The sequence below is a fragment of the Prionailurus viverrinus genome, chromosome A3 (genome assembly GCF_022837055.1).
Source record: "Prionailurus viverrinus isolate Anna chromosome A3, UM_Priviv_1.0, whole genome shotgun sequence".
In the NCBI taxonomy this organism is placed as follows: domain Eukaryota; kingdom Metazoa; phylum Chordata; class Mammalia; order Carnivora; family Felidae; genus Prionailurus; species Prionailurus viverrinus.
This window is the reverse complement of record NC_062563.1, coordinates 90,904,091-90,929,871: the sequence shown is the minus strand read 5'-3', so window position 1 is coordinate 90,929,871 and position 25,781 is coordinate 90,904,091. Positions and strand designations below refer to the sequence as shown.

Genomic DNA, 25,781 nt, shown 5'->3' with positions numbered 1-25,781 from the left:
GCCATAAGAAGATGGCACGGAACCCAACAGCAACAACGCAGACCAAGCACAAGGTGAGCCGCTCCTCCAGGTCAAGGAGCGCTACCTGACCACGCCTTCAGGAGAAGGCAGTCCCGGCTTGGAGGCCGCTGATTGGCTGAGCTTTAGGAGTGGGCGGGGCGCAAAGGGGCGCGCCCAGTCCCTCTCGCAGGGGCGGGGCGAGCCAAAGCCTTCGCTCGCGAGATTTTGCTGGTTCCGCATTTCGGGTCGGCAAGGTGGGGGTGGCGAGCGTAGCAGCTAGCACCGGCAAGACCCCCGGCTCGGAGCAGCGGCGCTCGGTGTTTCCGCTGGCGGAGAGCTGAGGGCTGTCCGCTTCCTCGTGGTTCCCGCGCGGGTTACGAGTCCAGACCGCGGCGGGGGCCAACGGCCCCTCCCCTCCGAGGATAGAAGATGAGCTTCCTCTTGTGAGTGTGGCCGAGCCGAGGGCCCCAGGGCTGAAGGCCGAGGGCAAGGGCGAGGAAGGGGGCAAGGAGGCACCTGAGGCTAGGGCCGGGCCCCGGAGTTGGGGTCGAAGTGACTGACGTTTGCTTTGTCACCCCTCCCCCCACTCCCGCGGGCCACGGGGGAGGCCCGGACGTGGGCCCAGGCAGATGGAGGTGAAGGTCGAGGCAAAGGAAGCGGAGCGAGAGGGTTGCGGAGTAGTGAGGCTCCGAGACCGGCAGTGCCTCCAAACTTTTCCGCCCGAGCGCCCCTGAGGGCGGCGGGACGACCCAGGGGCGGAACCCCGAACCCTGTCTCTGGGCTTCCCATTCCTTTCAAGTCTGGAGCCGTCTAGTCTAATGATCCATTCTGACTTAGCTTTTTACTCCACCGTTTGTCAAGTTTTATTACCTTCAGTATTAAATTACCCCCGTGGAAAAACACTGCCCCCGGAAAACGGGTAGTGCTGCAGTTTGGGAAGCTTGAAGTTAAGCTGCGGCCTTGCATGCAGACTTCTGTCCAGTGCGAATTCAGCCACATTGTGAATTTGTGTAGATTTTATTTATTCATTTTTAAGTAATCTCTACACCCGGTGTGGGGCTCAAACTTACAACTCCGAGATCAAGAGTGGCACGCTCTCCTGATTGAGCCAGCCAGGCTGGCCCTGTGACTTTGTGTAATTAACTTTTCCTGGGTAGACTCATATTTTAGAGATAAGGCCTGGGGCCCAAATGAGTCTTAAATGGAAACTTTTGTAAATTATCTGACGATTTTTGAAAAATGCTTATTTTGAGAGAGAAAGAGAATCCCAAGCGGGCTCCGCACTGCTCCCTGCAGAGCCCTGCTCAGCTCCACCTTACCAACTGTGAGATATGTATGACCTGAGCCAGAATGAGAGCTGATGCTTAACCAAGTGAGCCACCCAGGCGCTCCACTGATGATTCTTAAACATTTTTAGGTTTGGAAGCATTGCTGCAACACATTATTTTCAGGTGGCTCCCTCTACCTGGTACATTACTTGAATGTGTGTTGTGTGATTGAGTAAACATCCATCGTCCACATATTTGATATTTTCATTAAATTTATTATTAAATTGTATAGTATTCTGTAACCAGAGTTTATCCAGTTTCTTACTGTGAGAATGTTTTGCTTTGGGAAGCAAATTACACTCAGAGACTGATTTGGTCTTTGCCAGCAATTTATTTAACCTAGGTTTGCTGTAGGAATTTCATAAGCCAAGTGCATACAGGATAAGTTTCTTAATAAGCTAGTGAAATATTTCAAATCAGTGATAGATTATTTACACTATTGTTCCAGGCAAGGGGACATGAAAGAAATAAAGTCCAAATTTAGTTGAGGTGTATCTTTATACGAGTCAGTACTGAGGAGAGGAGTTGGGCTTACCCAACCCAGAGCTGAGGTCCAGCTGCCAGCACGAAAGTAAAAGTTCCTTGTTGCCAGGGAACCATGGCGCTGGTGTTGACCAGCAGGTGGATTTTCCTTCTGGGGCTGGGCATTTGCGTGGCAGGGGCTAATTGTCCCAAGGTTTACAGAGAACTGTTCAGATCATCAGAGTGTCACCTTGCCCAGACCCAGCACTCTTGAGGACTCTTCACAAATTCTTGGTATTTGTAGTCAAAATGTCTCCTTGCCATAGTTACTTCTTAATAAGTTTTCATTGTTAAGCCCCAGCAGGGTCCCTGAGCAGCTGAACTACTGAGTTATGGGTGAGAACAGATGAGAGGATGATGTCTTGACACAATTTACTTTATTCTTATATGAAAACTTTTTTTTGTTTTGTCATAAACAAGTGAATTAAAACAAACTTAAGTCATAAACAAATGGATTAAAACAAGTCATAAATGGATTTGAAATCTTATCAAACCAATACAGAGTAGAGAAATTTGGATTCTGTCTAGTATTTTGCTGTTATAAAATAGCACTATGGAGAATATCTGTTCAAATTATTTTTTCCTACCTGTCAAGTTTGTATGACTTAGATTATAATTGTAAATTTCCATATTACTGGAACAGTCTCTCCCTTCTCCCCCAAAGTCTTTCTCTTATGAGTTCATGTTAAATTAGTGGTTTGATTGTGGATGCTCAGTTGCTTAGTTACTTTTTGGATCTAAATGTGAGGCCCTTTTTTTCTTTTTGTTTTGTTGACAGGCATTTGAGTTTCCACTTTTTGACTGTTATGAATAATGCAGCCATTATTCATCTGTAACTTTTATATACATCTGTAACTTTTGTGTACAGATTTTTGTATTGGATGTACACGTTCATTTCTCATTCTGTCTGAGTAGAATGAGAAGTTATATAGTAACTATGTTTAACCTTTTGAGGAACTGCCAAACTTTTTCAAAACACTGAACCATTTTGCATTCCCACCAGCACTGCATGAGAGTTTCAATTTACCTACATCCTAAGTAGCACTTGTCAATTGTCTTTTTGATTATAGTCATCCTGAATGAATGTGAAATGTTCTCTCATGATTTTAATTTGCATTTTCCTAATGACTAATGATGGTCAGTATATTTTTGTATGCTATTGGCCATTTGTATATCTTCTTTGGAGTAATGTCTGTTTGAATCTTGTAATCATTTTTATTTATTTATTTATTTATTATTATTTTTAACGTTTGTTTATTTTTGAGAGAGACAGAGATAGAATGCGAGTGGGTTAGGGGCAGAGAGAGAGGGAGACACAGAAGCAGAAGCAGGCTCCGGGCTCTGAGCTGTCAGCACAGAGCCCGACGCGGGGCTCGAACTCATGAGCCGTGAGATCATGACCTGAGCTGATGTCGACGCTCAACCGACTGAGCCACCCAGGCACCCCTCTTGTGATCATTTTTAAATTGGGTTGTTTTTTTGTTTTTAAGTTGGAAGAATTCTTTATCCTGGATACAGGTCCTTTATCACCTCTATGAATCGCAAATACTTTCTCCCGTTTTGTGGATTGTTTACACTGTTTTGATGGTACCATTTGAAGCATAAAGGTATTAATTGAGATGAAGAGCATATTGAATCTTGAGATATCATTTCATGTTAGTTTTCTTTTTCTTAAGATTTTATTTTTAAGTAATCTCTACACCCAATGTGGGCCTCAAACTCAACCCTGATATTAAGAGTCGCGTGCTCTTCCTCTGGTGCCCCCTTTCTAACGTTCTCTATGCATTTACAGAATGAACTTCCACTGTACATTTTGTCTTTTAATATGTTAAACTATGTCTTGAGATCTTTCCATGTGAATACATGTAGCTCTATCTTGTTCTTAACTACTGTATAGTATTCCATGTTATGGATGTATTGTGATTTATTTATTCCTCTACTAATAAGCTTTAGGATTGTTTCCACATTTTTCACTGTTAAAACCAATCTTGGGAAGCACATCCTTATCCATATCTAGGAGAAATACCTAGAAGTAGAAGGGATGGGTTGAAAGTACTTCCCGTGTCTGTAGATCTTGTTATATTGCCTTCCCAAAATATTACACACTTTACCCTTTCACCAAGTGTATTAAAATACTAATTTCTCTTTTACCCTAGCTCACACTTAATGTAATTATTTTAACTTTTGGCACTCAGATTAGGATCATAACACCCTCCCCATCCTGGCACTTTTCAGGGAGTATTTTTTATTTTCAGAACAATTTATATGCCTAAAATTATGCCGTGCTGCTTTCAGTCCTAAAAATTGATAATACTTTTACTTTCAACCTAACAGCAGCAGCCGCTCTTCCAAAACGTTCAAACCAAAGAAGAATATCCCTGAGGGCTCTCATCAGTATGAACTCTTAAAACATGCAGAAGCAACTCTGGGAAGTGGGAATCTGAGACAAGCTGTTATGTTACCAGAGGGAGAGGACCTCAATGAATGGATTGCTGTTAACAGTAAGTTTTCAATAGCATTCAGCTTTGCTGATTTATAAGAACATTTTGCCAACATTTTTTGGTAATGAATTTCCTTTTACAGGTATAACTGTTGTAGTATAATGCTGTACCTGTAAAGAAACTCAGAAGTACAAATACATTAGAAACTGTGTTCTTTTCAGAGTACTTGGTTGTAGCCAGTGTGGTTGAGTAGACAGACTGGAGGAGAAACGTTGAGTGCTTTGGGTTAATTTCTGAGGATAGAGTGGATGAATTGCTGAGTGAGGTCAAATAAAAGATTGGAATGCAAAATTCTATGACTTTGCAGGGAATGCATCCTCACAGTTGCACCCCCCTCCCAGCAGCTCTCATCTGCCTGCGTATACACAAAAGTCCGTTGCAGTTCATGTGGGCCGTCACTTGATTGTTGTGACTTAGAAGTGGTCAGAAGGAAATTAAGAAATTGGGAGAAAACAGGAGGGACCCATGAGCTGAAAATCACTCTGAGTTCAAGAAAGCTAGCATTACATGGAAGGTTATATGTACTGAAGTTAGAGATTTGGATATTTGAGCCTGTCATTTCTTTTTTTTCTTTTTTCTTTTAATTTTATTTTTTTATTTAAAAAAAAAAAATTTTTTTTTCAACGTTTATTTATTTTGGGGACAGAGAGAGACAGAGCATGAACAGGGGAGGGGCAGAGAGAGAGGGAGACACAGAATCGGAAACAGGCTCCAGGCTCCGAGCCATCAGCCCAGAGCCTGACGTGGGGCTCGAACTCATGGACCACGAGATCGTGACCTGGCTGAAGTCGGAGGCTTAACCGACTGCGCCACCCAGGCGCCCCATTTTTTCTTTTAATTTTAGAGAGTCCGTGCACGCGAGTTGGGGAGAGGAGTGGTGGGGGAGAGAAAGAGAATCTTAAGCAGGCTTCACCTCAGTGCAGAGCCCAATGCGGAGCTTGATCCCAGGACTCTGGGATTGTGACCTGAGCCCAAATCAAGATTGATACTCAACCAACTGAGCCACCCAGGTGCCCCAAGCCCGTCATTTCTGAGATCAGTGCTGGGTGATAAGGTTTAAATCCGTTAGGAAATTTAGATGTTACAGGAATTTTTAAACTTCTTAATGGAAAATTTCAAACATACAGAAGTAGAGAAACTAGTATAGTGAATTCCCAGGCATCTATTATCCACTTTCAACAACTGTCAATTCATGGCCAGTTCATGCTTCTGTATCTCACCCTGATTGTTTTTTTCTTTCTATATTTTCATTCCTCCCTCTCCACCTCCCTCCCCTCCCCCCTCTCCCCACTTCTCTTTGTTCCTCATTTGCAGGCCGACCCACCTCTCCCTGATTGATTTGAAGTGAATCCCAAATATATTTCATTTATAAATATTCCCTATCTCTAAAAGACAAGAACACCCCCTTTTAAAGATAATGACAATACTGTCATTCCTTTGTTAGCAAATATCCAGTCAGCGTTCACATTTTCCCTGATTGTCTTATAAATGTTTCTCTTTTTTTTTTATTTTAATTTTTAAAAATGTTCTATTATAGGGGCGCCTGGGTGGCGCAGTCGGTTAAACGTCTGACTTCAGCCAGGTCGTGATCTCGCGGTCCGTGAGTTCGAGCCCCGCGTCAGGCACTGGGCTGATGGCTCGGAGCCTGGAGCCTGTTTCCGATTCTGTGTCTCCCTCTCTCTCTGCCCCTCCCCTGTTCATGCTCTGTCTCTCTCTGTCCCAAAAATAAATAAACGTTGAAAAAAAAAAATTAAAAAAAAAAAATGTTCTATTATTTATTTTTGAGAGAGAGAGAGAGACAGAGCGTGAGTGAGGGAGGGACAGAGAGAGAGTGAGACACAGAATCTGAAGCAGGCTCCAGGCTCCAAGCCGTCAGCACAGAGCCCGATGTGGGGTTCGAACTCACTAACTGTGAGATCATGATCTGAGCAGAAGTCGGACACTCAACCAACTGAGCCACCCAGGTGCCCCTAAATGTTTCTTTTTAAAAAAAATTTATGGTTGTTTTAAATCAGGACTAATAAGGCCTGTGTGTAATGTTTCTTGAATCTCTTAATCCACAGGTTTCCCCTCATTGCAGTCTATTTTTCTTGCTATTTTGTTATTGTTGAAGAAACCAGTTCATTTGTTTACCACAGTATGAATTCTGTTGATTATACCCTCGGGGCATCCATTATGTTCTCTTCTTCCTTTTATTTCCTGTAAATGTTAGATCTACAGCAACACTGTCCAGTATAATTTCCTGCAATGATGCATATGTTCTATGTCTGTACTGTGGCCGTTTAGCTCTAGAAATGTGGCTAGAGTGACTGGAACTAAATTTTAAATTTACTTTTAATGTAAGTAGCCGTATGTGGCTAGCGGCACCCATGTTTGCACAGATTTGGAGCTTTGTTCAAATTCAAGTTTGATTTTGTTTGTTTGTAAGACTACTTCAGTGGTGGCATATACTCCCAACCGTGTGTATACTTCCATGGTGTCTAGCTATCTTTTTATGTGGAGTTAATTCAGCTAATGCTAATCACTCCTTTGACCAGCACTGTCTGATAGAAATATAATGTGCACTACAAATGTAATTTAAAACTCTAGTAGCCATATTGAGAAAAATTTTTGTTTTCTTCAGCACATTAAAAAGCCATTATTCATATTACTAAGAGAAAAAAACAAGTTACAGAACTATGTGATATATTTTGTGTAACACAGGACAAAGGTACTTAGGCAGGAGACAAAAAAAAAAAATAATGTAGTGGTTATCTGTAAGAGGAAGTTGGAGTGACTGGGATTAAGATTTATCATTTATAGGGGTGCCTGGGTGGCTCAGTTGGTTAAGTGTCTGACTTTGGCTCAGGTCATGATTTCACAGTTTGTGAGTTTGAGCCCTGTGTCAGGCTCTGTGCTGACATCTCAGAGCCTGGCGACTGCTTTGGATTCTGTTGTCCCCTTCTCTCTGCCCCTCCCCACTCATGCTCTGTTTCTCTCTCTCTCTCTCTCTTTCTCCCTCTCTCTCTCAAAAATAAAACATTAAAAAAAAAAAATCACTATATATTTTCATATATCTTTTTATTTGTGAACCATGTGAAGCATAATATATTCAAAAAAGACCCTCCCCTGTTCTTTTATTTTTAATCTTTTTAATGTTTATTTTTAATTAAATTTTTTTTAATGTTTATTTTTGAGGGAGGCATCTAGGGTGGCTCAGTCGGTTAAGCGTCCGACTTCAGCTCAGCTCATGATCTCATGGTTTGTGAGTTCGAGCCCCGCGTCAGGCTCTGTGCTGACAGCTCGGAGCCTGGAGCCTGCTTCCTATTCTGTCTCCCTCTCTCTCTGCTCCTCCCCTGCTCACACGCTGTGTCTCAAAAATAAATAAAGATTAAAAAAATTTAAATGTTTATTTTTGAGAGAGAGCATGTGAACAGGGGATGGGCAGAAAGAGAGGGAGACACAGAATCCAAAGGAGGCTTCAGACTCTGAGCTGTCAGCACAGAGCCCGGCGTGGGGCTCGAACTCAGGAGCTGTGAGATCATGACCTGAGCCAAAGTCGGGCATTTAACCACTCAACCTACTGAGCCACCCAGACACCCCTCTCCCCTGTTCTTTTAAACCTTAACTCAAATTATCATCTGTTATTTTGAAGGCATCTGTTGGCCTTCTTCAGCCTTCAGTTTTTGAGACTTTTTCTTTAGGTTAGCTGTTCTCAAAACTTTCAGTCTCAAGATCCCTTTATTCTCTAAAAAATTATCAAGAACCCCAAAGAGCTTTTAATTATGTAGGTTATATCTAGTGACACTTACTGTGTTAGAAATTAAAATCGAGACATTTTAAATACTTTTTAATTTTTTTATTAAAAATTTTTTTAACATTTATAATAAATTATATATCATATATTGTATAATTAATAATAAATTGAGAGACAGAGAGAGACAGAGCATGAGCATGGGAGGGGCAGAGAGAGGAGGAGACACAGAATCCGAAGCAGGCTTCAGGCTCCAAGCTGTCAGCACAGAGCCTGACGCAGGGCTTGAACTCAGAAACCACGAGATCATGACCCGAGCTGAAGTCGGACACTTAACCGACTGAGCCACCCAGGCGCCCCATAAATACTTTTTAATTTTTTAAAAATAACTCACTGCATGTTGACCTAAATATATTTTTATGAAAAATGATTGTTTTCCAAATTGAGTTTTAGTGATGAGTATGGCATTGTTTTACATGTTTGGAAATCTCTTTTCATGTTTGGCTTAATAGGAGACAACCGAGTTGTCCTGTCCACTTCTGCATTCATTCTGTTTGATGCCTCACATCAGGAGCCCCTGGACAACTCCACTGTGCCTTCTGAGAGGATGAGTGTGAAAAGAGCCATTGAAATGCTCTGACCTCACAGATGCCCCTTGAAACTAGGAGGGATCCCCGGACCACATTTTGAGAACAGCTGCTTTAGACCAATAAGCCAGCACACCATCTGGGCATACTGTTTGTTTTGAATGAATATTGAATGCCTATTACTTTCTTAGAAACATGACTCATTAAGAGGAAGGTTTATAAATGAGGGAGTTTTATATAAACATCCTTTTGACAAGGTAGAACTTTTTTGTCTACTTGATTTTTAAGAAACTTGGAAAAGCCCTAGTTGGTTTTTAGGTACTCCTTTAGACAGGGAACTGAAACATTTTTTCAAACTTTCCAAAGCTTATGTGGGTGTCTTTGCAGAGGAACATTTTACTCAGATAAGTTCATTACTTACCCCCTTCCTCCTCCATTTTGTTCCATACCTAGCTGAAGCTCCTGTAGGAAGTGCTCTCTGACTACCTCAGCCCTTCAAGATGTTGTCTTTTCTCTGAACCCTTAACATGTTGTACTCTTTGTTTCAATTTTATCCCTTCTCTTAGCTGGAGTCTCAGAGGCAAGGGATATTGTCCCATGTCCTTTTTATGTACTCAGCATGAGTTAGGCTTCAGGTTGTTTTTTTGTTTGTTTTGTTTTTTTAAATATTTACTTATTTTGGGGAGAGTGCAAGCGGGGGAGGGGTAGAGAAGGGGGGACACAGGATTGGAAGCAAGCTTTATGCTGACAGGCTGACAGCAGCAAGCCCAGTTTGAGGCTCAAACTCACAAACCGTGAGATCATGATCTGAGCCGAAGTCAGATGCTCAACTGACTGAGCCACCCAGGTGTCCCTAGGCTTCAGGTTTTTTATAAGAATTTTCAAATGCTTATTAATATAGCTGCTACACCTTCTCCTTCACAGTATATTCCACAACACTTTCTCCTAACACAAATGGTTGTCTGGTCCAGATTGATAGCAAGCAATAGACTTTTTTTATTCCTTTGGATATAACCAAATTATATATTCTAATGATCCAATAGTCACCATTAAGTTAGAATTGCCGCTAATGTTTTATTTTCTTGCTCTTCTATGCTGGGTAAAAGCTTAGTATATTAAAGTGAATATATATTAAAAGTTAATTTTAAAGTTAAGTAAACAACTTGAGAAGAAGCAACTTAGAAGAGAATTTGCAGTGCCTCTGGATTGTTGAATCTCCTGGGGATTTATTCAAGAACTTGAAGGCATTGTCCATTTTTCTTCAACTGAGAGGTCTGATATTTTACTGTGTTGGCACAAACATTTTAACACAATTTTCCTTTTATCTTTCCAGCTGTGGATTTTTTCAACCAGATCAACATGTTATATGGGACTATTACAGAATTCTGCACTGAAGCAAGCTGTCCAGTCATGTCTGCAGGTCCAAGGTACATATACTGCCTATTATATAGGTACTTGAAGTACTAAATAAAGCTAACTGCTAATTGATGCAAATCAAATTATAAAGCTTTTTTGTTTTTCTTATCTGTTTGCTTGTGTAAAAGTAGTTCAGTTTTATGAGTTCTCGAATACTTCCCTATAAGCTTTTTGTTATTAAATATTTTGGTATGTGGTATTTAGTATTTAATTGCATTATAGTAAGTAATGTTCAATTTTTTCTTGTGTGTAATTTATGTTAATTACTTGCAAATTGTGCTGCTTTAATCTGGCTCAAAGATGCTAGGTTTTAAAAGTCTGACTATAGAGGCACGTAGGTGGCTCAGTTGGTTAAACGTCCGACTCTTGATCTCGGCTCAGGGTTTGTGAGATCAAGCCCTGCCTTGGGCTGCGTACTGTCAGCTTGGAGTCTGCTTGGGATTCTCTCGCTCCTTCTCTGCCTCTCCCTAGCTTGTGAGTGGGTGTGTGCGTGTGCGTGCTCGCTCTCTCTCTCTCAAAATAAATAAATAAACTTTAAAAATAAAAAATAGAAAATTTGACTATAATAAATTTCAAGAAATATTAAGAAACATGGAACTCTTTATCACCCATAATGTTAAGTCAAGGTGTGGTGGGATTAATGTTTTAGTGTGTTTCTTTCCAGTCTTTTTGCCAATAATTGGCCATTTTATGTGAGGATAGATGGTATTGAGTGAGATATTTACCCCTTGGGAAAAAACTGTCCTTCCTGAATTTGCTACAGGTATAAAGGAAAAAAGTCTCCAATGAGTTTATAGTCCTATTTTTAATTACAGTATTTTGGAGGAATGTTTTTATTTTGTGTTAAGTTTAATTAATTAAACTTCTCTATGGCTTAAATGTTTCACACAGTGAAGTTTTGCAGAAGTCTTAATCATTCTAGCTCAGCAAAGGGAGAGAGGAAAAGATGCATGCCTCAGGATGTTTCTTTACTTACCCTCTCCAAGAAACAGTCTTACTGTCTTGACTCTGATGTTGATACTTTCATGGCCAACTGTTGTAGATGGGGTGGATGCATCAGTCTCTTACCCAGTCCTTAGCACCCTCTGCCTGGAATGTGTAGTTCCTTTATCTTTCCTAGGGCTGTGTTAAAAAAAAAAATCCATTCTGGCACTGTCAGCTGCCACATTATCCTCCTTTTGTCTTTCAATTATAGCTCATATTTCAGGATAATTCTGTAGGGAACTTTGAGTAATCTTCAGTAAAACTTGAGAGGTAATTTAATAAAGTTGTATGTAACGTCTACTGAGAAATTGTGGGCCTACTTTGATTACAAGTTGTAGATTTGTTAATGTTTTTGAAAACTCATATCAATAAAATCTTTTTCTCCCCAGATATGAATATCATTGGGCAGATGGTACCAATATTAAAAAGCCAATCAAGTGTTCTGCTCCAAAATACATTGACTATTTGATGACTTGGGTTCAGGATCAGCTTGATGATGAAACTCTTTTTCCTTCCAAGATTGGTAAGTTATAATGTTGAACTGTTTTTCTTTTTAACTGATAAATGTGTTGTGTTCTTTTTAATACTCTGTTACTTTAAAAAAAAAAAAGTAATAAAGACTGCTAAATTCCTCTCCAAAAAGATTGTACATGCAAAATCCCTTCTGTTGTGTTTGTGTCTGCCTGTGTTTTTTCACTATTACTTGTTGGCTACTCAGTTTTTATTCTTTTCAATTTGGGTAAATTTGTCTTAATGTACTTAATGTATTTAAAAAAATACTGATTTGGATTATTGATCATTATTTTCTGTTTCTATCCTTTGTCCATTTCTTTGTGTGGTAAGGATATTAGCTCGTTGTATATGTTATATGTATTTTTCCCCAGGTTGCCTTTTTCTTATTTTGTTCGTGAGGTATTCTTGCTGTATGTAACTTTCTTATTTTGTCCTGCTGATCTTTTCCTTTATGATGTATGGATTTTAGTACAATGATTAGAAAGGGTTTCCCTATTTCAAGATTATAAAAATATTTGTCCACTTTTTCATTTAGTACTTTTGTGGTTTTGTTTTTATGTTTAAATCTTTGTTCTTGCCAGAAATTTTTTTCTCAAGGCTCCCTCCATTTTTTTCTAGTTATAAATGCTAATCAGTTTGTCCAACACCATTTATCAAATACATGTGTCGTTTCTCCCCAGATTATTTATGTGTACACCAGATTGCCATATAATTTGGAGTCTTTCATTCTCTTTATCTGTTCCTACAGGGATTCCACACTGTTTTAATAACCATGGCCATATATCTTTGAGCATCTTGTAGGGCTAGTCTCTCTTCCTTCCTCTTCTTTTTCAGAATATTCACCGCTATTCTGGGATATTTGTTCTTCCAAAGAACTTAGAATCATTTTTGCAAGGTAAAATAAAAATATTCATGAGATTTTGATTATTATTTCATACAAGTTGTAGATTAATATAGGCAGTCTTATTCTCTTGACAATACTGAGTCTTTCTACCCAAGAACAAGATATATTTCTTCATTTCTTCATGTCTTTTATTTCTTCCTCTTATGCAGTTCTATAGTTTACTTTGTTAATTTTTCAAGTTTCTTAAGTTTATCCCTAGACATTTTGTGTTTTTTTAATTGATACCTGCCTTCCACGTGGTTATTGTTTAGTATATAGGAAAGCTATTGATTTTCATATAAATTTTTATATAAGTTGACCATCAGATTCTGATTATTTTAGTTGTTTTGGTTGGTTTTCTTGAGTTTTTGAAGTATGCAATCACATTAAGATAATATTAATTTTGCCTCTTCCTTTCTGATATGGGTGTTTCTTGTATAAGTCTTATCTAATTGCCCCAGAGTAGTGCTGAGTAATGGTGATGATGGCAGACATCCTTTTGTTTCCTTACTTTGATGCAAGTGCTTCTAGTACTTCAGCATTAAGCAGGAATCGTGCTTTTGGTTAGAGGTGTGTGAATTTTTAAAACTCAGGTATGGTTGTTGAGTTTTGTGATATTTTCCCAGTGTCTGTTGTTGGTCACCATAAGGTTTCTCCAGTATATGTAGATTTTTAATGTTTTACTGGAATCGTATTTTTTATTTGCTAATATTTTGATTAAGATTGGCTTCACTATTCATGAGATCACTCCTTGTCATTTTCAGTTTAAGAGTGTCTTATGAGCAACAGGTTGGATTCTGTCTTATCTGTTCTGGCTGCTAATAATAAAAATGCCAGAGATCAGATAGCTTATGAATAACAAAAAGTTACTTTTCAGTTCTAAAGGCTGGAAGTCTAAGATCAGGGTGCCAGCATAGTTGGGTCCTTGCGAAGGCCCACTTTTGGGTCTCAGGCTGCTGACTTCTTACCTAGTCTTCATATAGTGGAAGGTGTCAGCAAAAGTTCTCTGGGGCCTCTTTTATAAGGGCACAATCCCACTCCTGAGGGCTATGTGCTTGTGACCTAATCACTTCCCAGAGTCCTGCCTCCTAATAACATCATCTGGGCATTAGGATTTCAACCTAGGAGTTTTGAGGAGATACACACATTAAGACCCTGGCAGATTCCTTACTGCAATCTAATCAGTGGCTCTTTCGGGGAAAGCATGTATCACATTACACCTGGTCTGTTTGCCGTTGGTCAACTTTTCCATTTTATTATTAAACCTTTTATTTCCTCTCTCGCCGATTCTTTTTTTTGTTTTGTTTTTTAATTTTATTTTTTATTTTTAAAAATTTACATCCAAATTAGTTAGCATATAGTGCAACAATGATTTCAGGAGTAGATTCCTTAGTGCCCCTCCCCATTTAGCCCATCCCCTCTCCCACAACCCCTCCAGTAACCCTCAGTTTGTTCTCCATATTTATGAGTCTCTTCTGTTTTATCCCCCTCCCTGTTTTTATATTATTTTTGCTTCCCTTTCCTTACGTTCATCTGTTCTGTGTCTCATACGAGTGAGTCCTCGTATGAGTGAAGTCATACAATGTTTGTCTTTCTCTGACTAATTTCGCATAGCGTAATACCCTCTGGTTCCATCCACGTAGTTGCAAATGGCAAGATTTCATTCTTTTTGATTGCCGAGTAATACTCCATTATGTATATATACCACATCTTTATCCATTCATCCATCGATGGACATTTGGGCTCTTTCCATACTTTGGCTATTGTTGATAGTGCTGCTATAAACATGGGGGTGCGTGTGTCCCTTCGAAACAGCACACCTGTATCCCTTGGATAAATGCCTAGTAGTGCAATTGCTGGGTCGTAGGGTAGTTCTATTTTTAGTTTTTTGAGGAACCTCCATACTGTTTTCCAGAGTGGCTGCACCAGTTTGCATTCCCATCTCACTGATTCTTTATTGTATATTGACTGTGCTTGAATGTTTCTGTTAAATTCAGTTTGGAAAAGGCTTGGTTTGAAACAAATTACTTACAGTTCTTTATTCATTAAAGAATATCTTCCCATTTATGGAAGATAAAGAATAGTTACAACTTTATTCTCTTTTTTCAGCTTTCCATTCTTCAGTAATTCGGCCTAATGTTCTGGAATCTTTTCCCCCCCCTCGGTTAGGCTGTTATCCACATTTTCTGCCGATTATTTATTCTTATTGGATAGAATTGTTTATTACTCATTTTGAACTAATACATCCAATCGTTAACTATTCCTTTTATTAGCAAGATGCATATTTGTAAATTCTCAGAAAGGAGTTTGACTTAAAAATTCATCTCTTCAATACGGGAGTACAAGACCCAGTCCAGAAAAACATGCCCACAAGCTCCAGGATTATGTTTGAAAATGCAAGTTGTTAGTGGCACCTGGCTGGCTCCATCAGTAGAGTGTGTGACTCTTGATTTCAGGGTTGTGAGTTCAAGCCCCATGTTGGGTGCAAAGCTTACCTTGAAAAAAAATTAATAAAATTTAAAACGAAATGAAAATGCAAGTTGTTAGCCAAGACTGATGTGGGAGAAATGAAAAAAATTAGCTTGAAAGAGTAAAAGACATTAAATTTCAGGCTATTAAATGGACTGGTTGAGAAAATGCATGAAAGGAGAAAGTGTTTTAACCTTTGTTTTCTGAAAGATTGAAGAAAGGAAAATGTTTCTTGAGCGGTGGTGTGGAATAGCTTATTAAGGCTGTCTAATCTAGGTTATTTTGGAAGCTGATGACTTGTATGTTTATATACTGTTCTCCGTGCCACTGTATTGTCCTTCTGTCCCTGTTTTCTAAGACTTTGATCTTATCAGCTGGAATTCTCAGGAATTGAGACACATCCCCACCTACACTGCTTGAAGGGAGATTACCAAACCATCTCTCAGTTCATTTCTAAGGAAGTGTTCATTTTCTTTGCAAAATGGTGAGGTGCCCTTCCTCTCCTTTTCAGGAAGTGTATCTCTGTCTTGTACTGTAGGAAAATGAAAATAACACTTTGAAAAGATAAGATAAACAGTTGGGGACTCCTAATTTAAGGAAGAAAAACTAGTCTTTCAGAGTAATTCAGAAGATAAAATATTTGTAGACCATAGATTATAATGCCTTTTTCTCTTGGAATTTTCATTCCTAATTGAGTGCATGTGTGAGTGTAAAAATTTTTTAGAGTTACAAATTACAAAAATAGAAGTTTTTATTTATAGTCAAAATACTTATTCTTGTTGCATTGAATCTTGGGAAGAAACTCTAGTGTTAAATAGCTAAAATTATGTTTATTTTAACTTTGATTCAACGGCACATCATAGGTTGATGTCTGTGCCTATTAGTCTAAGGCAGTCAGAACAAGCATGCTATGTGAGGATACCTCATATATTTGTTTGAGATTTTTTTTCCCTTTGCCCTTTAAAAAAATATCTGGAAAATAGGCTTGTATTTGTGAATGTGTGTGTTTGTGTGTTGGAGTTGCATATGGCAGTTTCTAAACTTTCTACTGTTAGCTAAAAGACCAATTGATATGTGTATAAACGTACGTATATATTTGCTTACAGGTGTCCCGTTTCCCAAAAACTTTATGTCTGTGGCGAAGACCATTCTAAAGCGTCTGTTCCGGGTTTATGCCCATATTTATCACCAGCACTTTGATTCTGTGATGCAGCTGCAAGAGGAGGCCCACCTCAACACCTCCTTTAAGCACTTTATCTTCTTTGTTCAGGTAAGTTGAACTGTGTTGACTTCTTTGTCCTTTGTCTTGAACTCATTTGATTGGTAATTTTAATAAAGAGCAATTTACTGAGTTGTCTAATTTATAGACATAGAGTGAAAGTATAAGCAGAATTCTCTCTTTTCTCCTTTCCGTGTTGTTTACTTCATTGGTGTGCAGAGCGACATAGAAAGCTTCAACCCCATTTTGGGCTTTCTGCCTCTGGCTGCCCCCACCGGGTCTCTGGTTAGGATGTGACAAAGAGCACCGGAAACCCAGGATAGCTTTCCGTACCCCCCTGTTCCATCGCCACTGCCGAGTGAAGGGATACTATGAGAAAACGTCGGCAGTTGGGTTGTTTCATGAGATGGTATATCCGAAAGAGAGACTTTTGGAAGAACATGTTAGTCGCTGTCTTGGTTTAACCTTCCAGAAGTACCATTTCAGGCCAAATCTTATGAAGTCATCAGCTAGAAACTTCAAGGACCATCCCCTTCAGAGATGTGGCCTATTATTTATGGGCCCTTAATTGGAAGTGGAATTTTTAAAAATCAAAAGAGGGGCACCTGGGTGGCTCAGTTGTGTAACCTTCTGACTCTTGATCTAGGCTCAGGTCATGATGTCACAGTCCGTGGGGTTGAGCCCCATATCAGGCGCTGTCAGTGGGATTTTCTCTCCCTCCTTCTCTGCCCCTCTCCCACTCGCTCTCAAAATATATAAAAAAAGAACATTTAAAAAATAAAAACAATTCATTGTTTGAAAAAGATATTAAAGCAGCTTTAGAGATAGATAATTCTATATGCAAAATGTAACTACATCTGTCTAGACACTGTTTTTTGGTAGAAAAGTCAGTAGTTTTATAGTAGATCCTGTGTATTTCAGTTATATGTGCCACACAAAGGAGAATGTACTGTGCTTTTCTCTGTCTTCCTTCTGAGATTGTTGCACAGCATAGTTATAGGTATAGTGTAGGTGCTGATACAGATGTATAGGTACAGATAGAGGGTGGGGGTGTAGTGTAGCTATAGAATAGACAGACACCAGATAGATGTAGGTATAGATCTATGAAAGCAACAGATCCACTGCCCCTATCAAAAGCTCATGGCCACTATCAAAAGCTCATTGTATAGTTTTAAGATCATTTCCATGTAAATGCAAAAATATATATAGTTTTGATTTTAATGTTTTACTCCGTGAAGATCATGCTGATATATACAGTTGTTTTTTTAGTCAGTCCCCCTATATTTATAAAAAATGAATAAAAATGATCCCATTTTAAAATGTTTACAGGGGTGCCTGGGTGGCTTAGTCGGTTGGCTCAGGTCATGATCTCAGGTTCATTGGGATGGAGCCCCGCATCAGGTTCCGCGCTGAGTATGGAACCCTGGTTGGGATTCTCTCTTTTTCCCTCTGCCCCTCTTCCCTGCTCAGGTGTGAGTATATTCTCTCTCTCTCTGGAAAAAAAAAAAAAAAAGTTTACAGAGATGATTTCATCATTTTTTGGATTTCAGAAAACTAGGGTTAGGAATCCCTTCTCTGATATTTGCAGAGTTTTAATATTAGATCTGTTTTTAAATTTTACTTTTCTTCTCTTTTTTTAGGAGTTTAATCTGATTGATAGGCGTGAGTTGGCACCTCTTCAGGAATTAATTGAGAAGCTTGGATCGAAAGACAGATAAATGTTTCTTCTAGAACACAGTTACCCTCTTGCTTCATCTGCTAGAACTCTCTCATTGCTCTCTGTTATAGACTAGTGATACAGACTTTAAAAGAACAGGATTAAAAAGACACCTGTTGTTTGTGTCTACTGATAAAATTGTCCCAAAGGTAGGTTGGCCTAATCCTTCAGTGAGAAATTCAAGACACAGCTGAATCTGAGGCACTGTGTGACCACTCCTGTTATTGTCAGAGTCATACTTGGTTGTAATATGTGATGACTAACATAAAGTCTATTAGTTTACTTACGCTTTTACTGAAGAAAATGTGCTTCGGGTAGCAGCATAATGACTATTGAGAATTCCCACCAATAATTTATTAACAGGTTTCCAGAGCAAATTACCTAATAATGCATTCAGATCTGTTTTATTCTGCTTTTATTTACACATAGAAGAGATATTTTTAAGTTTCCTTAAGATTTAGAACATTTGTGTGTTACTTTGGATAACCTTTTAGTTTGAAGTTTGTATGTTAGTGTTTTTATAGATAAGAATATATATATATATATATATATGTTTATTTTTTCAAAATTCATGATTGCATTTTAAATCCTCATATGACCTGTGTGGTTGGTATGGGAGTAACCAGAGTTATTTCTAAAATGACTTTATTTTTTAATCTTTATTTGGGATTTTATTCACATAAACCTATCTAAATTTTTAGGAGTGTGTATATCACAAATAATTTTCTTAAGGCATGTAAGGGTAGTCTTTTACATTTTTATTTTGAAATGCTTCATTCAGATTAATTTGAATAGGTAGCTTTTGGCTGAGAAAAAGACTGCAAAAAATTACAACAAATCTAGGTCTCAGAACCACTATTTTCATTCATGTTGTTTTTCAGAGGCCTTGAAATTCTGGATAGGAGAATGGAAGAAAGTACTCAGAGTACTTGATTATTTTCTTTTGAGTGTCCTTTAAAAAAAAAAAAAAAAGAATTCTATATGTTTTTGTTGTGACTTGAGACTTAATTAAGAGTAGTGTAGAAATACTTAATCTTTATCCCAATAAGGATAAAACTTAAGGAAGACCATAATAAAAAACCTTGAAGGTGTACACATCTTATTTTATAACACAGCTTAGTTTGGTGTGCTGTGTGTGTGTGTGTGTGTGTGTGTGTTGAAGGGAAACAAAATGGGAAGAATAAGTAAAAAATCTTACTTCATTCTGTTCGTAGTCCAAGGATGGATTGAGTCCCCATAGGTTTAATCCTGTTTTAATTGTTTTTGTATCAAAACTTGAAATTCTTCTATTGGGATAAAAAGAATCTTCCCCTTTAGTGAAATAAAAGCCGTTAGGTTTCTAGGATGTAGTAAACTCCAGCTGCCTGTTGAGAATGTACCGGGCACGGGTATACTAAAGACTGCCAGACTGGCGCTGCTTTAAGTTTGTCTGCATTCTGGGTTTCAGAGCCGTGATTTTTGCAGAGTACTCACCAACTCCCTTGATGGTTTTGATAAAACGTTAGATTTGTTAGGGTTTTTTTTTTTTTTTTTGCTGTTATTTATTTTTATTGTCCTACTAAAGTATGAAGAATTGCTTAGCTACTCCATTTTTATAGTAATTCAACTTCATATCCAGATATCCAGAATTTTAATTTTTGTTTTTTAATGTTTATCCATTATTGAAAGATAGAGACAGAGCATGAGCAGGGGTGGGGGAGACACAGAATCCAAAGCAGGCTCCAGGCTCCAAGCTGTCAGCACAGAGCCCGACGAGGGGCTCGAACTCACAAACTGTGAGATCATGACCTGAGCCAAAGTCAGACGCCCAACAGACTGAGCCACCCAGGTGCCCCCACATATCCAGAATTTTAAAGGAAACAAAACATCTTATCTATTTTAGGCTGAAACCATATATCGTTTCAGGAGTTTAAAAGTGGGATAATTAGTCCCTTGTGAAAAAAAGAGAAAAGCCGTCTGAAACATTCCACAATCCATGTTTAAAGCTTATCCAAAGGTCCCTGTCAGAAGTTCAGTGTGTTTATGTTGATCATTTATGAACAAGAAAGCAGGTTTCTAGATGCTGCCTAGAACGTTACTGCCTCTCAACTTTGGCTTTGATTAAGTCTTCAAGGAATGAAATTATATTTCTCAGCTGGGGTTGTACTTTGCATCATTTCTAATATTTCATGATTCTTAAACAAAAGAGTTCTCACTTTTCTCCATTTATTTTCAGTGCTAGGAATCCCCCCCTCTCGTCATGACTCACTCCCAAAACAAACCAAAGATGGTCACATGCTAGACATAAATAAAAAATTTGTTGGTAATTTAAGACTCAGAACGTCCTTTTTAAAAAACAACAACAAAAACCATTATCAGGTTCCCAGGCTAATCAGGCTTAACCAACAATGCACCTAACCATTAAGTTAACGCTGTTTTGTTTACATCTAAAGTCAGGGAATGGAGGGCAAGAGGACCTGAGAATGGGGAGAGGATGATGCCCTCCTGATTGGCCTAGAGGGCCAGCCTTTGAGAAGAGTTGGAAGAAATCAGTCTGTCTCGGACCCTTCTCTCTCGTGATTTATCTCCCTGTGCCCAGTGTCTGCCTGTTCCACAGCGTACCCCCTGTCCCCCCAAATCAGAGGTCACCTCCTGTCAGTGTCTTCTGCTCCTCACCCCTGGGTACAGTCGTGGGGTGGAGAGTGCTTGCTAAATTATGCAGGTAGTCCTATGGCGCTTTCGTTTCTGGGCCTTTAAAAAACCTTTTGGACAATGATATGCAGGTTTTTGTTTAAATATTGAAACTTCCTCATTACTACAGTTTTTGTTTTGATAGCCAAATGTATCCTTTATGCTCCAGACTGTGAATAGAGTGATTTTTAGAGGGCTACCAGCTAACAAAGTATTTCCTTCATCTTAAGACTTGTAGAGCCCTAGCTTCTGTAGCTGTGTGCTTGAGAAATGCAAATCTATACTTACTCACCATGACTTTGATAACAAAGCAAAAGCTTTGGTAGTAGTGCAGAGGCATGAGAAGCAGTCTGCTGGTGCTTTTTAACTTTTGCAAACATTGTTGAGGTTTTCTGATTATACCGTTGACTTTCTCTGAGTGGTGGGGTTATACTAGAAGTGGAGCTTCTAAACATAACATCATTACCTCATCAGCATAAACAAATCAGCCCCGAAGAGTACAAGTCTTAGAAATTTGTTTCTGAGGGGCAGCAGCCCGGGTGCTGGTGTTAGCGCCTGGCTACAGGAGGCTGTCTCCTGGCGGCACGACTCTGGCCTGAGAAATGCTGGCTGAGACCCCAAACACTGAGCACCTTCAAGAGGGACATTGTTTCTTCCTGGAATCAGTTCAGTAAGTGGATTTGGTTTTTACTACCGTAGAATCCTGTGAGAGAGGGAAAGTAGTTGTCCCTCAGTCTTCCTTGTGTGTTTGCATTAGATTTTGGTATTTCAGACTATAAAAGGCTTTTGGGGATGATATTATATGTGATAGCAGTGACTTTATTGAAGCAACTGCATTGAAATTCACTTGGGTTTTCTCTCATTCTCAGATTCTATTCCAAACAAGTGTTCTGTAAATCCAAATGGATTACCAGCATGCTATATAAGTTTTTTATAGAACGTTCTATGTTTGGTCTACTTCAAAAATAGTTTGCATAAGTTAGTCTTGGTTACCATCTAAAATATTTTTGGATGTTCTTTACATGAAAATTTATGTTGTATTTTTAAACCTTTAGGGGCTTTATCTATTTTTCTAAGTCAGTTAATTGTACTTTTAAAGAAAGTATTTTGTATCTACTTTTGTAACTTCATCAGAATAAAATATATTAAAAGAAAGAAATGACTGATTAAAGTATGTCTTAACACACATTTCTACTTAAATGTGAAACTTGAGATTTTTGCTTCTATGGAAGATTGTCTTCTTATCGTTCAGTAGCTAAATTGTTGCCTTAACTCTTAGAGGAAAAGGAAGTCCCTAAATAAATATTCTGTAACACCAGGGCCCCACCCCAAGAAACAAACTAAGCCTACCATTACAGTGGCTGAAACCGATCCCAGACAAAAAATTAGTAGTCTCCTTTCTCCTGAACTAGCCCAAACTTGGGACCTCTTTTGCATATTCCTGGTTGTGAGATTGAGAAAAAGGAAGAGGAGGCAATGGAGTGCTGATTTTCTGACCTTGAACTGAGTGCTCAGCATATCTGTAAGACACTGCCCACTCCAGACAGTCAGTTTTTGTTATTGTAGGAGAACTGTTAGAGTTCTTTTTAGAGGTCCAAATTACAGGTGCCTAATTTTAATTCAAAACAGCACTGCTATAATTGTTTTGATTTTTTGATTAGAGTTAAAATTTGGAAGTTAATGTGGCTAAATAATATGGGTTAACACTCCTATTTTGTATGAGATATGGAGAAGCTATCAATCAGTTTTGGATTTTTTTTTTTTTTTGATAGTTACATTTCAGTAGTAGGATTAAAATCGCTCACAAAAATGGAAGAGTGTCTAATGGCTAAGTTGGAAAGCTGTTTTAAACTTTAGAAATGAGTAGTAGAATAACCCAAATAATCTTTGAGAGGGCCAGAGTTGGGCTTCAAAGCTACACAGCCAAGAACAATGTCTATATCATGCCTTGGGCCTCATTGCTAAAGGGCTTGGAATGGACACTATAGCCTACACCATTATTTCTGACCACTAGATGTCAGTCTCTGCCTCAGCACGTCCCAAAAGCTAGATTCAACAGCCCTGACCAAAATAAAGGATCTTCCCTAAAACCATCTTCCTTTCATGTGTCTTCCTAATAAAAAATGTACATGGGCGACAAAAAAGCCTCAGATTGGCAGATCTTCGGTCACATATATCTGTCCTGGCTGCAAGAGAGGCTAGGGAAGTTTCTGGATTTTACTGGGAGGTTTAGGGCTCATAGTAAAATTGATGCTGGATGTTCCGAAAGCATGGACTGGCTCCTGCTCTGAACTTTCTGTTCCTGCTATGTGAAAAGATAAGGGAGTTTTCACTAGAATGTAAGGGTCTGGGTACACTGTTTAGCTCAACTGACATTTTTTGTAGCGTATTTGCTACGTGAAGGAAGTACAATATTGATTCAGAATTATGGCCAAGCTCTTTATCTCGTGGCTGATGAGCATTTTGAGTACCACTTTTTAGGGGAACCTACCTATTTAGGGGACTCCTTCAGCAGGTTATCTTATTTAATCCTTACAGCCACCTGGGAAGGGAGTTGTAACTGAGAGGTATGCTAAGAATTTTTCACTGTTTTTCAAATGGTGGCACAAATGCTCTGACTTCAAATAGCTAGTTCATAATGAGACCAGCCTGTTTCTCTGGGGTGCATCTGTAAAAATTCTATTTGCTCATGAGTGCTAGGAGGCTCTATAAAACAAAGTGACTGCAATTTAAAACCATCTCTATGAGGTAAAAAAGATGTATTCAGAGAGATCCTCCTGAAGGAGTTTTTTACAGTTAGCTCAGATGTAACTAGAAGAATGAAAGCAGGGAGTAACCATGGACCAATACAAGTAAAGATTAGAGAATCTCAAGTTCGGGGCAAAAAGAGTAAGACACAGAAAGGATACACCCATTTCCTGTGACTAAAGCTGTTATACTTTATAGTAAGAGTAAAACTGGCCTTTTATTTGCTTCTATCATAAAAAGTTATACTTGAAATGTTAAATTGGAACTAATTTGGAAGCCCAAGATTTGTGAGGTTCTGCAAATCCGTTCCTGAAATGGTTCAAGTTCACACTGTGGAGCTAGAATGGCTAAGCCACTGTCAACTCTGTTCAGTAATCAGCATGTGGACTTTTTGTCCCATGCCATGCTGGGTGACAGGTTGACAGGACTAAAGCAAGATCCTGTCATGGAGCTCAGGGGTCATTTGGAAAAACAGACACCTACATAAATTGATAGTTCTCAAGGGCCACATGTGCAATAAAAGTTATGCACAAGTTGTGAGCCCTTAAGTGTACTGTGTGGCAATCAGAGGTGGCTCCCTGGAGAAGACAAGGCTTGAACTGGCTTCCAAGATGGGTAACGGCATAACCAAGCTTACATGTAGCATGGCTTGTACAGAAAGGTACGAGCGGCCCAGTATTACTGCAGGGTGGATTTCAGGTAGTGGTTAAGTCATCCAAAAGACCTTGGGTTTTTGCCAGTAGGCGATAGAGAGTCTGAAGGATTTGAGATAAGCAAATAATGGACAGGTTTGCACTTCAGAGGACCCTGACAGCAGGGTGGAAATGCCAAGGGGAGGATACTGGGGCAGTGACAGTCCAAAATATGTGAGCAATTGTGAAATTATGAGGAAGAGGAAGGTTGGAGATAAGCAAAAGTACTGACTTTCAATAAAGGAAAGAGGAATTCAAATAGAAATCAGTGAGTTGAACGTGGTCTCTTACAAGTGACAAAGCCAACTAAAATTACTTCAGCGCTCCTTTCTGGCACTGCTTGTCTCCCTCCAACTCTACTGTCTCTACTTCATTTCCAAAGTGGGCACTGCCCACATGATTACAAAGATGACAGCCAGCTGTTTAACAGTTTAGCAACTCAGTGGTAAATGACCATTTCTTAGTTCCAGACAAGTCTGTACACCAACTCTCACTGGTCTGGCTCAGGTCATGTGACCAACCCAAACAAATCTGTGTCTGATTGGCCAAATCTGGGTCATATGGCTACTCCCAGAGCTGGGAATAGTTCGGCCTCCTTTGAACCACAAAGTTTGAGGAGCAAAGGCTTGTTCACTACCACACCGCTGGGAAAAATAGTTTTGGTAGTTTTTATTACACTAGCAAATTATCCCTAATTCCACCCACCATGATTTTTAAGGAATCAAGCAAAAAAAATGTGAGAAAGGTTATTACAGTAATCCAAAGGAGAAATTATGAGACCCAAAGCATAGAAGACACTCAATACTGAAGTACGTATCTAGGTGATCATTTGAAAGAGCAACTGTAGGTCCGTCCAACTCATCCAAGTGCCAAGCTGAACATGATTGATTGCATAGACCAGAAGGCAATAGCAAAAAGAACTAGTAAAGCCTGCAGGGTATACCAGACCACATGTTGCAAACAATTACTGCTAGAGAGAGAAAGCTCTTGGTTGAATTTTGACCTTGACATCAGTCTGAATTACTCCAGAGGTGGGGCAGGTTTGCTGGGTAACTTTACCCATCCTCACTGGAGACAGCTTCCACTACATTCTCAGGAGCCCGCGGTCTGTGGTTCCAGCCTACTTCTCTGCAGGGCCGTGTCCTGCAGGCACCTTGAAGTCAGGCAAATTCAAAACTGTGTTTGTCGGCACTCTTCACCCCAAACCTAGCCCTTCTCCACCCACTGCACTCTCCACGCCAGACGCCTCCCTCACCCTCGCTGCCTAATCCAGTCACTCCATTCCCTTCCCTTCCCAAGTGACCTTCATCTCTGCTGCCCCAGCTCCCGTTGAGACCTCAAATCTCACCTGGATCATCGCGGTAGCCTCAGAATTTCTGTCCTCGCCTCCAAAGTCCGCCCCCTACAGCCCCTCCTCTTCGCGGACCCAGAGCGATCTTTCTAAAACACAAATCTAAAAACGACTCCCCTGCTTAAAGCCCCTCCACGGCCCCCTGTTCTGGAGGGAGAAACCCACACTCCCCAGTTTGGAAGCCAGGTTGCGGTGGGGACACAGGGAGGTGTCCCACCTAGGGCGCGAGGGGCATAGGCGTAAGGGCAGCTCAGAACCGAGGGTCGAGAACACCGGGCGTCTCCAGGCTGGGCAAGAAGGGCCCGCCGGTGGTGGAACGGGCCCGGGAGGCTGGAGCAGCACGGGGCGGACCCGGCCGGGGAGGGGCGCGAGCGCCCCGAACGGCTGGTTCCGGGGAGGTGTCCCCGGGACGCGCACGGGGCCGGACTGGGGCGGCTCGCGGCCTCCG

The 25,781-nt window shown here is 39.8% G+C and overlaps 1 protein-coding gene across 2 annotated transcripts; it reads left to right on the top strand.

The window, feature by feature from the left end:
* Positions 1-218: 218 nt before the first annotated feature.
* MOB1A (MOB kinase activator 1A) lies at positions 219-19,475 on the top strand. 2 transcript variants are annotated; one of them, XM_047853668.1, is made up of 6 exons: positions 219-443; positions 4,188-4,351; positions 10,005-10,098; positions 11,461-11,594; positions 16,043-16,206; positions 17,796-19,475. In XM_047853668.1, exons 1-6 carry the CDS (start codon positions 430-432, stop codon positions 17,871-17,873), a joined length of 648 nt encoding a protein of 215 aa, XP_047709624.1. In that variant the 5' UTR covers positions 219-429; the 3' UTR covers positions 17,874-19,475. The 2 variants fall into 2 exon arrangements, with proteins under 2 accessions (XP_047709624.1, XP_047709622.1); XM_047853666.1 differs by having other exon boundaries at positions 220-443; positions 4,185-4,351.
* Positions 19,476-25,781: the final 6,306 nt, after the last annotated feature.

What these genes read in the sequence shown, in the direction of transcription:
- MOB1A (XM_047853666.1), top strand. An exon ending in GTCATGTCTGCAGGTCCAAG is followed by an intron (nt 10,099 to 11,460) that starts GTACATATACTG and finishes TTTTCTCCCCAG; the next exon opens with ATATGAATATCATTGGGCAG. An exon ending in ACTTTATCTTCTTTGTTCAG is followed by an intron (nt 16,207 to 17,795) that starts GTAAGTTGAACT and finishes CTCTTTTTTTAG; the next exon opens with GAGTTTAATCTGATTGATAG.